The following is a 15465-nucleotide window of genomic DNA, read 5'->3' as shown; positions in this document are numbered from 1 at the left end:
AGGCCTGGTGGAGTTCTTCTGTCCCCATAGAGTTTCACATGGTACACTTTAGGACTGATACTGCATGAAATTGTACTGTATCCTTTCAGGACTTATATTTGCAGACCTTCTATACAGCTTTCAGTTTATTTTAGTTATTACTCCTCCATAAAATTTTTAAACTATGAGGAATTTCTAGCACCCCATGACAAGTCTTGCATAAATTGCAGTCTTGATCTAACCCTTATTTTATTCTCAGTTGAAAGATATCTTTTTTTTCATTATTATTATGCTGTTGTTGTATTTTTACAGTCTGTGATTTATCTTATTCATTCAGCTCATACATTGCTAGACCTAAGTTCTGGTGTGTGCACCATGTAGGTACAGAGTAAACCCACTGAACTGACTGTTAGCTATTCACTAGCTGCCAAATGTAGATGCCTGTATTGGGCCTCAGATTCCCATTGTACTTGCATTATTCAGCTCTAAGTAATTTGAAATATGACAAAAAGGAACGAACGCAGCTCGAAAGGAATTTTAAAAGAGACAAGAGAAAATATTATTGTGGTTTTATCTTCTTCAGCTACAATATAATATGCTCTTCATAGATATGTCATCTTTAAGATAAAGGGAATATATTTTTCTGGCATTGTATTTACTCTGCTTTCTTATATACATCTTGCAAAGTAGTTTTTCCTAAAATTTAACATGACTGATGTTGTAGCAGTGATACGACATTGGTCGTGACATAGATGTCAATTTGTAGGAATTGTGTTTTCCCTTTGTGTCTGAAGGGATGATATTTTCAGAAGAGGATCCCACATGTGCAGTATGATATTTTAATAGAGCTGCACACCGAAAGGAGCTGTATCTGCACGCAGAGCACTGCACAGCTGCAAGGCTGGTTGTACAGATGCAGGTATGCAGCTGCTTTTCCTGAAAACTTGGTCAGGCACTTATCACCAGTGTGTCAGAAGCTGTGTGGCATCCTTTAGTGTGCCTTAACAAGTGAAGAAAAAATTAGTGCTCATCATTTTCCATTTAAAAATCCATGTTAAAGGAACAAGGAACACGTCAATAATATAGAACTGGGCAAGTAAATTATTATTTTTCTGCTTTTCCAGTCCATTAAGTTTTTTCTCCACCCTTGTCACTGTGTTGGCAGCTCACGTGTTCCTGTGCAATGCAGTACCTAATTTTTTGAAAGCCAGAGAAAAACTGCAGTTCTTCCCTGCATTTAGTATGAATGTGTCTAACACACTGTCCTTCTCATGGGAAAGTCCTTCAAGAGAAGTTATTTTTTTAGTTATGTTGTGATATAAATGTAACTAGCAAGCAACAACAGTATAAATACTCATGCTTTACATAGAATAGTCCAACCTGTTTGTCAGTGAAACAAGTAAAACATTGATAAGAAGACATTTCCTAGCAAGGTGGTGACCTTTGTCAAGCCATGCCCACACAGATGCTGGGTGATACCAGCTACATATTGGATGAAGTGCTAAAATATCAAGTTCATGATTTTATGATGCTATTGCATGTGTTTTTCAATTTCCTTTCCCATTGCTTGGTGTTACCTAATGAAATTATTTCATTCACTCAAGTAAGCTGTTTACTGCATGCACAAATACCTGATTTGCAAATGCATTTTTCAACTAAGAAAACCTCAGTTGATGTTCCTAATTCTAGCTGAAATGCTACTTCATTTTAAAATGGCAAATAAGCTCTGATTACATTGTATCTCCATGATGAAATTTTTTTTCTCCTTTATAAGTATTTTACTTTTCTCATCAGTCATCTCAAAAACACTTTGGCTGGCATTACATTAATCTTGTAGGACTAGAACAAGTGGATTTTAACACAATTGTATTCTACTTGTATAGCCAGTGACATGGGGTATACACATCCAATTCAAATTAAGAAAATAAGTAAGACTGGGTGACTAACTGTAATGTATGTTTACCAAAGAATTATCCTTATTTATAATATAATCAGATTTCTCAGCATATTTTGTCTAAGTTTAAATCTGACAGGCTTAGGCAACCTATAAAGAGACATGAGTTTCCAAGACTTACTATACTTGCAGGAAATCAAGAATGGAACGGGAAACACAGTTGCTTATTGTTTATATTTATACATAGATTTTTATCAGATGTCTAAAACATGGCTAAAGTAAACCAGAGTGAATTATCTTTAGGGATTTATTCACTGGAATATAACCATAATTGAAAGTGAAACTGTAAGGAAGGAGGTATTTTTATAAAATATTGTGTAGCTTCAAAAGCACTAAAACTGTCAACATGTCATCACAGGGTATTGTTATATTCAACTATGACCTCTTTTTGATCAAAATGGTTTTATTTCATTATGAAATGTTAATCCATTGCAGGGAAAGTAATTCAGATTGAAGTCAACTTTTTGGAATAAAATATTCTCCAGTTTGGATTTTTTTTACTTCTTTTGGTCCCAAAATTTGTGATATTTTTTTCTTAATTCAAAATCTTGAAATTCCTTGTGCAGAAAGATAACTAATTTCTGTCCAGCTCAATCCATCACTTTCACCAAGCAAAAGTTCTGTGCTTATAACATTGCATCTCTGAATTTGTTTCACGTGTCCCACACAGGACTTTCTCTGGATTCCTGTTTCAGAAGAAAGAAAGGATTAAAAATCTTTCATGAAAAATACTGGTCGTGAGACTTCTCAAGTGCAAGTGATTGTTTTTCACTAATTTGTTTATTTTCAGTTGATATTTGGCAGCTGTTTCTCAGTTCTGTCATCTGTATTTGATTTCTGGCACCTGACTATGGTGTGGGCAGGTCAGGATGAATTAGAAGCAAATATAAGAGAAGCATGTGACTTGCACTTCATTTGTGACTTACAGAGGTGTGCCAAATGAATGTTACAGCCCTGTATAAGTGGAAATGTCTGTGGCCAGAGACGAACTGCTCAGGGTACATTTGAAGGCAAAGGCTGCAAGTATTTCACTCTGTAAAGATGCAAAAGCTCAGGTATCACCTGAAATTAGAGTAGCAGTGAAAATTAAATCCCTGGATGGCTATGGAGAGTGCTCAGGACCTGTTGCACAGTTTTGGGTGCTTTCTGAACTTGAAACTCCTTCTGGAAACTGTTTACATCTTTATTTACCTCTGCACGTACAGGACTTGGGTGCCTGCTCCTTTACCTGGCCTTGCTGTTCCTGGCAGCCCTGGCCGTGCATTGTGAGTGGCTCTAGCAGCATTCTTTGTATTCACTGTTTGGTGTGAGGGGTTTGACGTCCTAGTGTGTGACTGCAGGTATGGGCTGCAGGCTGGCTGCAGGCAGGGCAGCAGAGACAGGTGCTAGCTTCAAGACTCACAAGGACTTTATGTGACAAGTTGTTTTTCTGTTGTGTCATCTTTTCAGTTGTCTGCTATGGTGATAGCAGGAATGCAGCCTGAACTGAGTCAAAAATGTGACTGCAGTGGTCTTCTCCCTACCACAGCTCCTGATGTCTTCCATGGGTCCTAAACTGCCAAACAAAGAGAAAACCTTCATAGCTCAAATCTGTAATGTTCTCCTGTTCTGTGGGTTCAAAACACCTTCTTGCAAGAATCAAAATGCATTCAGCAGTGGGGTCTCCAAAGACCTGACAAGCCAGGGACATGGGATAGTGTGGTGGCATTAAGGACCAGCCTGTGCTGCAGCCTGAACTTACAGTCTTCTGAAGGAAAGGCTTAGAGACACCCTATGGCAGCCTTTATTGAGCTCTCAGAGAAAGGGGATGCCAGGTGTTGCTGACTTGAAGGGCTGGGGACAAATCTCAGTTTCCTTCTTTCCACAGCCACATGACCTGCTGCACTAAGGGGGAAGATTCACTGTCAGAGAAGAGAAGTGGTTCCATGCAGGTTTTCCAGAGAAAGAGGAGGCTCATGAGGGAACCAAAGTCTGTATGCAAGCAAACTGATGTGGAAGCACTGAGCTCCCACATGCAAACCTGTTCCTGCACATTCAAGCTTGTGCAGGTTGCCAGTTAGTGCTTCCTGTCTCCTGCAGGTTAACAGAATGAGGGAAAGCATGCAAAACTGCTGTGCAGTCTAATTTCAGAGAGGGGAAAAAGAGGGGCTGGGAAGCTTTTCTTTTGAAGCTTCAAGATACTGTGCCTTGACCAAGCTGGTTCCTTTCATAACTGGGCAGAAGATGCTTATCAAAAAGAGAGGAATACAATGGTTCCAAAGAACATAGTTAATTTCTTTTGCGTGAGTAGGGGGACATCTTGAATCCTATTACCACTAGGAAAGTGGTCAGTGCTCATCTACAAGAAATATAAAAAATTGAAAGATAAGTCAGTTTCTTTAAAATAAGTTTCTAAAATGAAAGTATTATTTCAAATGAGCTTTTGCTGAAGAATTTTTCAGTATCACTGGTAGTTTTGCAAAGATTTTTCTGGTGGTTAGAGTTCTTTTTCAAGTGATGAATGGTTTTGATGAGTAGTTTTTTGGCTTTTAATGATTTTTCTCTCCTTGCAGTTGCTATTCAGTAAGCATGTCTTTGAAAAAGGAATCTGCCCAAGAATTGCAGTTAGGCTTCTATTCTAAAGAAGAGGGACAAGAATGCTCCAGTGAGCATCATACTGGATTGATTTAATATAAGGAGGAGTTCTGCTTTTCCATATTCATCTCTTCTGTTTAACTTCTTCATGGTACTTTAATCCACAAATTATTTTTTTACCTAAATGAAGAGTATTGACCCATTTCCTCATTTAAATGTTCTTTCATTGGGAATTAACTGTCATAAAAATATTAATTTATCAGAAGAGGGGAATCACTTTAGCAACATTTGGTTTAAGTTTGCCTCATTATTGAGACTGCCACTTGGTTACCACAGATCTAATTTTCTGAAGTGCTTTCATATAATTTCTGTATATGACCTTCACTAGTGATACTCTTAAAATAGTGTGCATTGCTATCTGCAGCACTTAGTTGTCAAAAAATAAGTGAGAGACTAGCATAATAAAAAAAAGATATTCCCTCCTTACCTTTCAAGGCCCTGCTTTGCTGAGTTTTTTTTTTTTTTTTCTCCTGTGTCTCTTCCATCTGAAATTAATGTTTTCATCTAGCAAACCTGTGGTTCAGCTGCATGTCAGTGATCAGCATGATCTGCTGGTTTTTAGTGCTTTGCTGTGATCGCCTGAAGAAGCAGCTGGCTCTGTTCTCCCACCACCCTCAGAAATGTACCTTCTATTGGCCTCCACTGTTTTGCTCTGCTTGTTATTTTCTTTCTTGTTAACTTACAAGATACCTTTAATTACAGTGGCAAAATGTGAAGGCACTGAGCACTGGGAAAATTCTGACACTGGTGCCCCCTCATTACAGAGCTCTCATACCTGAGTAATTCGTATTCTGGATGAATTATAAGGTCTGCCCAGTGGAACAAGTGAACATGAGGCTTTTCTCAAGAAATTGATGGCAGGTTGCATATGAGGAATTAATGCTTTTTCTGATTAAATTTTATGTTTAATAGACATGCTATTCAAGCTGATATGGCACTTTAATTAAAGATAAACTTCATTCTGAAGAGGAGGTGAAGCTGGGAATTCTAACCTCTTCTTTCTTCCCCTAAGCTTCCAAGTGTTTCATTTTCCTGCTCCTGTTTGCTTCTGGACTCAATGATGCTTTTAGAAACTATTCCACAGTTTCCTCTTTGAATAAGAACAAAGAATACATTTCAATGTTTTTCAAATAGTGGCCCTTGAGTTTAAATAACTTTCTACATACCCTGTAAAATTACATATTAAAGGTGGCGGCGGTAGTAGTAGCTGGTTGCTTTGATGACTGAATAGAGTGTTCTATGTATGCATACATACATATATTTATATACACATGTATGTATGAATTTTTATTCTGTGCTCTAACACCACCATGGGAATCCAGCTCCTGTCTTGCACTGCAGGACAGGGCAAGGACTTGTAGCTGTCAGTCAGATTCAGAACCCCTGATCGCCTGATTGCATTTCACTCTTACGTTATGCAGATCAGATCAGCCATATGTGCTGTCCTGCAAGAGCGTGGGGCAAGAAGTTCCAAAATTGTACTTTGGATACATGGAAAGATTTACTTTTGTAAATCAGTGGGGTCTATTCAACAAAGCTGAAATGTAAAGTTTTATTTCACTGGTATCCGAATAGAAGTCAGCTAGATTTGTGCCCTTTGTGAACAAAACCAAGACTTGAATCCTTGGTCCCTGGAGAAAAGCAAGTTAGCAAATAGAAATTTCGTTGAAGGTAGATCTGAATTCTGCTGCAGTCTGATAAACAGCAGCTTCATTGGTCTCTTGCAAGAGCATTATGGAAGGTGTTTCCATTCCCTTCTGCTGAAAAAACCCATCTCTTGTGAATGCCATATAGCTGTTTGCCAACATGTGACAATCTGAAAATCTAGATTTGGGCTTCCTCCTCAGATTTTATCTTTTCCTTTCCCCATTTTGGACTACGATGCCCACATTACCTATACCGGCTCTCGCTCATCTATTTGCAAATGTTTTTGATTTTCTCCCCTCCCCTTGATTTCTCATGTAATAGCAGCCTTGGCAAGTCTGTTTTGTAAAGAGGAGCACAGCCCTCTGCAGGCTGTAGCTGCTGCACACTTGCTGAACATGGCAAGAGTGTATCAAAAATTTGACCTATGTAGTTATATATGCCAAAGTCTCAGCTCCACACTGATGGGCATAGGTCTAGCTAGCAGCACTGGATGGTGTTTTCTCCTCTCTGTAGTCACTGCAGTGGAATGGCCTGTTTTAGAGAACAGGACCCTCAAAGTGCTGTAGGGAGCAGGTAATAATTCAGTGTCCTTGACTGGATTTCGGTCAGAGCTGGAGCTGCTGCTGCTATGCTGCGGAGGAGTCTGCTTCTGTTTTTGGCTAAAATACAACAAATGCTACAGCTGAAAACTTCATAGACAGGGAAAGGTGTTCAGCAGTTGGCACCTGACTGATAATGGAAAGGAGTAGAAAAAGCACCACCACTGTGTCTCAGGGGTATAGGCATACAGTGTTCAGAAGATGGGCTTTGTCAGCATTATCTAATAATTTTCAGATGCTCTTCTAGAAAATTAATACCATTTTAATCAGTTTAAACTTAAAATTTCAAATTTCTTGGCCTTAGGAGTTCCATTGTTTTTATAACAGTTAACACACTTTATGTATGATGAAATATTTAAAAGTAGTCTACAGGAAAAATAACTGCCAGTTCTTTTTAACCTGCAGTCTCTTGTGCATTTTTTTCCTTTCATGAGGATTCTTTGCATTTCTCTATTTTTATAGAGGTATTCAAAATGCAGGAAAGATATTATCCAAGAATACAAGTATGAAAAATTGCAGCAATTTGTTGTTGTTTACTTACGATTATTTTTTCTGGAATTTAACATTTGCTAGACCTAGAAATGTGCTTTTAGAATGCCAGAGTGGTACACAAATACATTATTCAACTTATTCTGCAAGAGCAGGTTAGCTGCAACAAGAAATACTATCCACATCCCTTTTGGCATAAAATATGTGCATGTGCAACAGTGTAATGGCTTTAAATGGTTTCCTCTTATAGCTCAACAGGTTTTTGGTGGAATCATCCAGGATAAATTTTAGCTAATACCTACAGACAGGGCTTCAGCAGAGAAAAATGTTGTGTTCAGTGATAGAAAATAGAAATATACCAGCCCTATAAAAATAGTTTTAACATCTGTGTGCTGACAACTCCTGTTCTGTGTAACAGCCCTTTTCACAGTAACTCCTTGGGAATTGCTCACAGGACCATGAAGGCAATTCAAACATTTCTGTGTGGTACCACGCCTCTTAGTTTCACTTAATGACCACTGTAGTGCATGAGTTCAAAACACCCTGATGAACAACTAACAGTTTCAAATTTGCCTGGTTTTCTTGTTTGGGGTTTTTTTTCCCCTATGACAATAGATATCAGATACTCTTTTAGCCTCTGCCGTGGTGACAGGTGGGAGGCCAGAGAGAAGGAGAGTGAAGTGTCAGGTCTCTATGCCCTGGTGGAATGGAGAGCTGAAATGAAAACATGCTGCCCTCCTACAAACGCCTCCCTGGTGATCCAGGGCTGTGTGGCAAACAGCATCCAGATCTGCTACCATCCTGAAACGTTGTTCCCTCTACAAAAATGGCCAATATAAGGATGAGGAAAGGTAGAATTAGGAATGCAGTTCTTCTGTGAGTAGCAAGTTACATGTGTTGCAAGGATCCTTTTTTTTTCCCCAAGGAGATTCTGCTTTCATTTAGCTCCCAAAATTGGCAGAATGTAAGTTCCTTAACTTTTTCTCATAATACAGAGCTGGAATTTTTGTTGTTGATTTTAAGGCTCAAAATAGAAGTCTTCTGCATAGCTATTGAAGAGCTGCAAAATACGTGCTTCCCATGGTAAGAGGGAGAGAGAGAGAAGGATACAAGCTTTTAATTGACATTTTGGTCTGAAATTCCCTTGTCCTTTTACAGAGAGCAACATCTCCTCTTTCCATACTGTAGGCACAAATCTGTGAAATATCTGCAGTGTTCATGTTATGCTATACTCTAGCAAAATTTCATTCTTAGTTCTTTAAGCTAAAACCAGTCTTGAGCTGTGTGAAAGATCCCTGGGCAAGGACTTCAGACTAATTCTCAGAAGAAAAGTATGTTAAAAAGGAAATCCTATAGCTCCAAAGCTGGCAGATAACTGATTCTCTCTTAGTGGAACAGGTGTTTCTCCCATGCATAAAAATTAAGAATTGAAGACAGTTCAAAAGTAGTGTCACTGCTAATGGGAGGGCTGAACTGATAGATTTGCAAAGAGAGATTAAAGAAAGCTATATCCAGCTCAGCTAAGTAACAGAAAAATCCATCAATAATTGAAAGGTGTCAGCCTCAAAGTGTGAGTATTTAGAATGGCAGAGAAAAAAATACCTAGGAATGACAGAAGGATATATATATTTAAAAAACCAAAAACCACCTAGTAAGAATAAATACACTGAATAGCAAAGAAAAATGTTAGACCAAGAAGTAGGTCTCTAAAGAGGGGGATTGCAAGTGTGACAGTTACAATTTAGGTTTGCTCCATGGTTTTGAATTCCTCAGATTTGTAAGTGAATAGGGCAAAAATGCTAAGAAGTATGTATTTTAATGCATGGTGCAATCACGTGTTGAAGGTAGATGATGGGAATGATCCCTTTTGGTTCTTCCATCTCTTTTGTGCCCTGTGCACTTTAACTGAGGCTCACCGAGATGTTATCTATGAAAAGTAATATCTTCGTGGGAACCTGAACTGTGATGATATTAGCTCTGCTCTGAGGATCTTATATATACCACTTCATCACAGACATTATTGACAGTAAGTGGTTTTACCACGTTTATATATTCTCTTTGTGAGTTGTTTTACAGCAAGGCAGCTAAATCAAGAGAATTTTTCCTGACCAGCTGAGCAGCTGATAAGTCTACTTACAAGCTCTTAGGTGAATTCAATGCACTAGGATGAGAAAAAGGCATGTAAGGACAAAAGCGAGTGTCAAAACATAACCCCCTGCTCTTTCCATCACCTCAAAGGTCATGTCCCCCATGTAAAATTACTTGGGTTTTGAACCCCACTTTTCCTTAATTCTTTTGTTCAGAAAGTCCATCTGATCCTTTTCAGGATTCATTTGCCCACTTCTGATCCTCTGCTTTTGTCTCCTGTTTCCCTCCCTTATTCTCTGCACATCATGATCCTTTTTCAGGCTGAGTCATTATCCTGTTAAATTCTCCTAGGAAGGGCTTTTTTCTCAGTCATGCTATTTCTTATTCAAGTGGTGCCTGTACGAAGATGAGAACAACCCATGCCAGGAAGAGCTCTGTGAGTGGCAGTACCTATAGGACAAGCATACAAGTTGTATTGTTTCTTAACTGCAAATTCTCTTCTATCCCGTGATCTCTGCCTGTTTAGGTAGACCTAAACCTCCACTGGGAGGAGAGAAAAAACCAGTCTTGACAATTTCCAAAGCCTGAAGATTAAAACTGGCCCAGTCCTGCTCTTGTGTGTGTGTGTGTGTGTGTGTGTGTGTGTGTGTGCACACTTTGAAAAGAATTTTATTTATGCTCCAAGTCCTGTGGAGTCCACAGATAATATGACTTCTTTTCTGCTCCAAAATCTGCACAAGTCCTCCCCCTGCCATTCCTACAGATGGAAATAGGAAATATTCCCTTGCCAGGCCTGCAGTAAAAAGGAATGTGTCCCAAATGCAATCGTTACTTGTGCACTACATCTTGTGAGCAAGCAGACGGTGTGGCTTGCTTCAGTAACTTTTATATGTAAACAGTCTTTAAAAACATAATCTACATTGTCAAAGCCTAATCTAAATGATGTACTGACATTGCTTACTTTGATATGCTGACTTGGTTTTGAATTCTCTCTGGATTGCCTGGCCCCACATGGCCTTTTTGTGTTTTGTTTACTTTTCACTTAGCTGTCACGTATTTATTCCCATTAGATGTACAAAGTCAATGGATTCAGCCTAGTTTTACAGCTTAGTTGCCTAATACAGCACAGGGAAAAAGCTAAATGAAGCCAAGCAGAGGGGCAGGAAAAAAGCAGAGGGATTCTGCAGGTCTGACATAGAGACCGAAGAAATAGAAAACCAGCAAAATATCTGGGTCTGGCAGAGCAACCTAGAGATTACTGTTTTTCCAGAAAAACATTATATGTCTGGAAAGCAGAAATTAATTGATTTGCATAGACTGAGTTTCTGTTTTTAAAGTCTTGATTCTGAATTAATGCTTAAATTTTGCATGCATCACATATATTTAAATTTTTTAAAAATCTGGATTTGTTTCAAATGTGAATGGATGGGGAAATGTTACTTCAAAAGCTTTTTCAGTGTAGTGAGCTGGTTGGATTTATCTTAGTCAAACAGTTAAAATGGCTTACATGATCTTGTTCTGTGAAAGTCTTTGAAGATACGTGAAAATGCCTCATGCTGAGAAAAGTAATCCCAAAAAATCTACTTGGTGTGATCTTACCCAAAGAACCCATAAGACAAATGAGTGTTTGTGAAATCTGCCACAACTTGAAGCACGACTGAAATGTGGACCATCCTGAAGGGTGTTCTTCACTCTGGACAACAATGCTTACCATGCCATGCTTCTCCCAGTGGCAATACCTACCCTCCCTCCAAATGGGGAGCTTTTACAGCTCTAAGAAAAACAGTGGGGATTTCATGTGGAAATTAGGGTTGGGGGAGTGACTGTGGTGTTTCCTTTGTCCCCTGAAAAGGGGCAGCCCATATTTCCTCCATGGCACAGTGTCACTGATGGCACATTGTTTTCAGGTCACGTTTCTTCGGTTCCAGCCGCGGTGCTCAGCCCAAGCCCATCATGGCACCAGTGTCTAGGCGCCCAAGCTTCCCTTCCTTTGAAGAGCAGACTGTGCTGAAACTGCCCCATTTCCAGGTGCACTGACCTCCTTCCGGACTTGGCAGTCCATAGTCTGAGCTTTTCCTCTGTTTGTGGCAGGTGAAATACGGGAACTATGCCTTTGTGTGGGACGCAGCAGTGCTGGAGTACGTGGCCATCAACGACGCAGAGTGCTCCTTCTACACGGTGGGGAACACGGTTGCGGACAGAGGATATGGGATTGCCCTGCAGCACGGCAGCCCCTACCGAGATGTCTTCTCACAAAGGTAAGCCTCTGCAGCAGGAGGAAACGTTCCTCTCAGCTCTGGATCCTTCTTCTAATTTAATTTTCAGCAAAGGGAAAACATCTTGTATTTCCAATCCACTTCGTTTCTTGCGTACGCATTCATTTTCTCCAAGACATTGAATTATTCACTTTTCTAGAAACTGCATTAAAAACACTCTTATTTGAGTGCTGCTCTTATTTGAATTGTTCTTGTTTCTTTTGAAAAGCATTAATGAGATAAACTCAACTTCATTAGCAGGAAAATGAGGAAAAAGTTCCTTCATTTGTTATAGGGAGTCAGCATAACTCAACCCTTTCTATTACAGAGGCTGTTTCTTAAAGAAAAAGAAAGTGTATTTGGACACTGATGAGAAAGCTAAAGGGGATGAACAAGACCATTTGATGTTTTGGTGAAAGACCCCTGTTAGTGTCCAAAAGTATAGGTCCTTATCCCTGTACTAATCAATCTCCTGGGCTGCTAAAGTGACATCTCTAGAGATGCTACTGGTACTGTTTTTCTATTGCGGTCAGAAATACTAAATTAATTGCATCTATTGTGCCTTTGCAGTATTTGTGCTTCACTCCAGTATGGATTCCTAAATCAGGATGTGCATGAAATATAAAGAAAACCTGCTAAACTTTTAAAAAGTGTAATATCTGCAGTTTGGTGCTTAGGAGAAGAGCTAGTGAGCTAGTTTCCTGATCCTTTTTTCATTCTGAATCTGGTCTCTCAACCTGGTTTCTGTTGGTTTGTGTTATGTGTATGAAGCAAAACTCTACAGTTGCTGCAATGGGATTTCTTTTGTGTGGCTGCCAGGTAAACATACAAAATCTGCTTAATTTGGGCTTTTGTCTTTGTCCAAAAACTGTGGTGAGGAAGAAAGTAGCCAGTAAGTAACACTGTGCAGATCCAGAGGAATTCTCTGCTCACACCTACTGCATGAATAGCAAATACTTAGATTATTTGAATCTGTTCCACTTTGGGAGTGATATTGCTGAATTTTGTGCTAATGTAACAACAACATAATAAAAAAAGCCCACAGGATCAGCAAAAAAAAATAATTTTAATGAAGCATGTATATGCTTTGTATATTAAAAAGTGTATTAGAGGAAAATATTTACCAAATACTGTAATACTCTCATATTCCAACTGTGACCAGGCTGGCTCTGCTTAAAATCTCTGGCACTGTACTGTTCAGGGTCTCTATGCAAAACAAAGGAGTAGAATTCCTTCCTGTAATCTTTCGAAGAAATTCTTCCACCTATTAAGAGTTCTCAGGTGCTTGTTGAGGTGTTAAGTCATCCTCTTCTTATCAGCCTTATCCATGTGAGCTTGAGCACAAAATTTGGAAGACATTAGGGAATTTCAGTCTGTGTCTTTATAACTAAACACAGTGAAACCGCCAAGTGACACGGCACAGCTCACACCCGCATTCTTCATGCCCACCCACTGCTGCTCTGCAAGTCAACGTGGATGCATCCAAAGTGCCCTCAGAGACTGCTTGTGACAGGGTTTATGTACTGGGAATAGCTCTTGGCATAGCGGGAAAGTGGTTATGGCTGATTCTGGTAAGAGAGTTTCTTCTGGTCATGGTATTCATCACATGGAAAGGTTGGGTTACAGCTTCTTCTGATACACTGCCTTCAGCAACTCCTGGATCATTGCTCTGTGCAGGCCTGACATTTCCAAGTACAATTTTATTTCATAAGAAAATTTTGGCTTTTCAGTGTATTATTGTATCTTGGAGCTATAGGAAAGCAGAAGGAAGCATAAAAATTTGCACATATATAGGTATTTTTATCTGAAGATCTTCGAAGCAATACTTAAACATTAGCATCTCTCAGGAAAGCAAATGCTATTTCCACTTGATGCTTAGAGAATCCACAGCATCAGGAGACTTAAATGAAATCCCAAGGTCATATGTTGTCCCCTGGTGGAATCAGGGATCATAGGCACCCAGTTTTTGATTTCATGCTAAAGTTGTCAGAGTTCAGGTTTATGAAGAAAGGGATTATTTGTCAGATACTGGGCCACAGGAGGATCTACCTGGATACGCAGAACTTAGCAATGGTGAAAAAATAACTCATTACATTAGCAGGAATAATGGCTGAACAGAGAAATCGGAATTTGCTTGGAGTGATATTACCTCCTGCAGAATTTAGAGAGCCTGAGAGATATATTCTGAAAATGTGTGTGCTGCTGTGCATATATTCTTATTTCTGTATTATGAGAGCATATTATATAGCACTTCTAATTATGTCCATAAATATAAATTTACAGTTTAAACCAGTGAAAGACCATATAAGAACATATGAAAAAGAAATCAGGCTTACAAGGTAGCTTACAAGGTCTTGTTCTTAACACCCTTCTGTACTGTTCCTTAAGTTTACATCCATGTAGTTTTCATACATCATCCTTACATTTCCTCCTAATGAAAAGGCTCAACAGCCTTCAGCAGCTGCAGCCTGCATGCTAAATAGAGGGAGGAATAGATTAATTGTATAGGATTAGCAAATGTTCACATGAATATTTCACATTTTTAATGCAGCAGGGAACTGGTTTAAAATATATTGGCACTTCTTGATCTTTCCCAAAATAAATATATTTATGTGAAAATACAGACCTTTTCTTTTAAGAAGTTTCCTATAAAGCCATAAACTGCACAGTGTTAAATCCCTGGGGCGCAGCTGTGAAAGGTCTGGCAAGCTTCCAGGAGATTTTGTTCTCTGTGCAGGAAGCACAGGCACGCGTTTAAAGCTTTTCAGTACCTTTTCCAAACATTCAGGTGATTCCCAGAGAAACAGGAAAAGAGAGAGGCATGAACACCCCTTCTCTCTAAAGCTACGTAGTGTGAGCTGCAGTCAAGGTAACACTGTGGTAAAGTTTGCCAACAAGAAACAGTGTAAAAAGAGGATCTTTGAGACCCTTCTTTTTTACAAGCAAAAAAATCCCTTCTATGCCAAAACAAAGGCGTGAGCAGCAGTGAATGGCCTGACTGCAGTACAAGATTGGCTTTTTTGCTGCAAAGCAGCCAGCTGGGGTCTCAAACAGCATCTGTGACCAGGCCCTGTGTAATGCTTTCTCTGAAAACAGATGCTTTAGGTCCATCCTGAAAATAGATACGTGTCCGTAACACAAATAATATAGAAAATAAGCTGAGTAGTATTTAAAAGATGTGCCTGTCACAGCCATCTCAATGACTTCATTCATGTTGCAAATGTTAACAAACAACTGGCCGTGCCACTGGGCAGCCAGGTGATGTGCTCAGGTAGATTGCTGTCCTCTTTCTCTTGCCACTAAGACTTAGCCTTCAGAGCACCAGCAGCCTCCAGGCAGCATGTCAGTTTCCCCTCTCTCTAGATTTTTCTTTCAAGGTAATGACAGGGGCTGTAATAATAGGAACTGCCAAATTTCCTAGGAGAGCTTGAAAAGGATGTGTCTTTTGGTTCACGAGGAGCTGTGGTGACACTAAATTTGACACCTGTTAAGAATTCTTTTCAGACTTAAACTTTAGAACTTCCATTGCACCCCTAGGAGATATAAATATAATTGCAGATGCTTTTCAGATTATTTCGTAGGATGTCTCTGCTTCCTGCAGTGCTGCAGCTGTGGCTCAGACACTGCGCTGGTGGCTGGCTTTTGGTGGGGGTCAAGGAGGGGTGGCAGCCAAGTGCTGGAATCCTGTTCATGTCCCCACTCTCTCTGCTGTTTCCCTCTCTTCCCCTGCACTACAGTCCTGGCCACTCAGCACACTGGAGGCAAAAGGAGAGGAAGCACTAATTCCCTGGCCAGCAGCCAGCTTTTTCCTTAAGTAACT

At 39.6% G+C, this 15465-nt stretch overlaps 1 protein-coding gene across 2 annotated transcripts in view; it reads left to right on the top strand.

The window, feature by feature from the left end:
• Positions 1-15465, top strand: part of GRID2 (glutamate ionotropic receptor delta type subunit 2) — a 682153-nt gene that overhangs the window by 605051 nt on the left and 61637 nt on the right. For both annotated transcript variants that reach the window (XM_066317937.1, XM_066317936.1), the window contains exon 14: positions 11482-11648. In XM_066317937.1, the coding sequence (XP_066174034.1) occupies positions 11482-11648 (167 nt within the window). The remainder of the gene's footprint in view (positions 1-11481; positions 11649-15465) is intronic.

This window comes from Sylvia atricapilla, chromosome 4 (assembly GCF_009819655.1).
Source record: "Sylvia atricapilla isolate bSylAtr1 chromosome 4, bSylAtr1.pri, whole genome shotgun sequence".
Taxonomy (NCBI): Eukaryota; Metazoa; Chordata; class Aves; order Passeriformes; family Sylviidae; genus Sylvia; species Sylvia atricapilla.
This window is presented reverse-complemented; position numbering and strand designations above follow the sequence as displayed.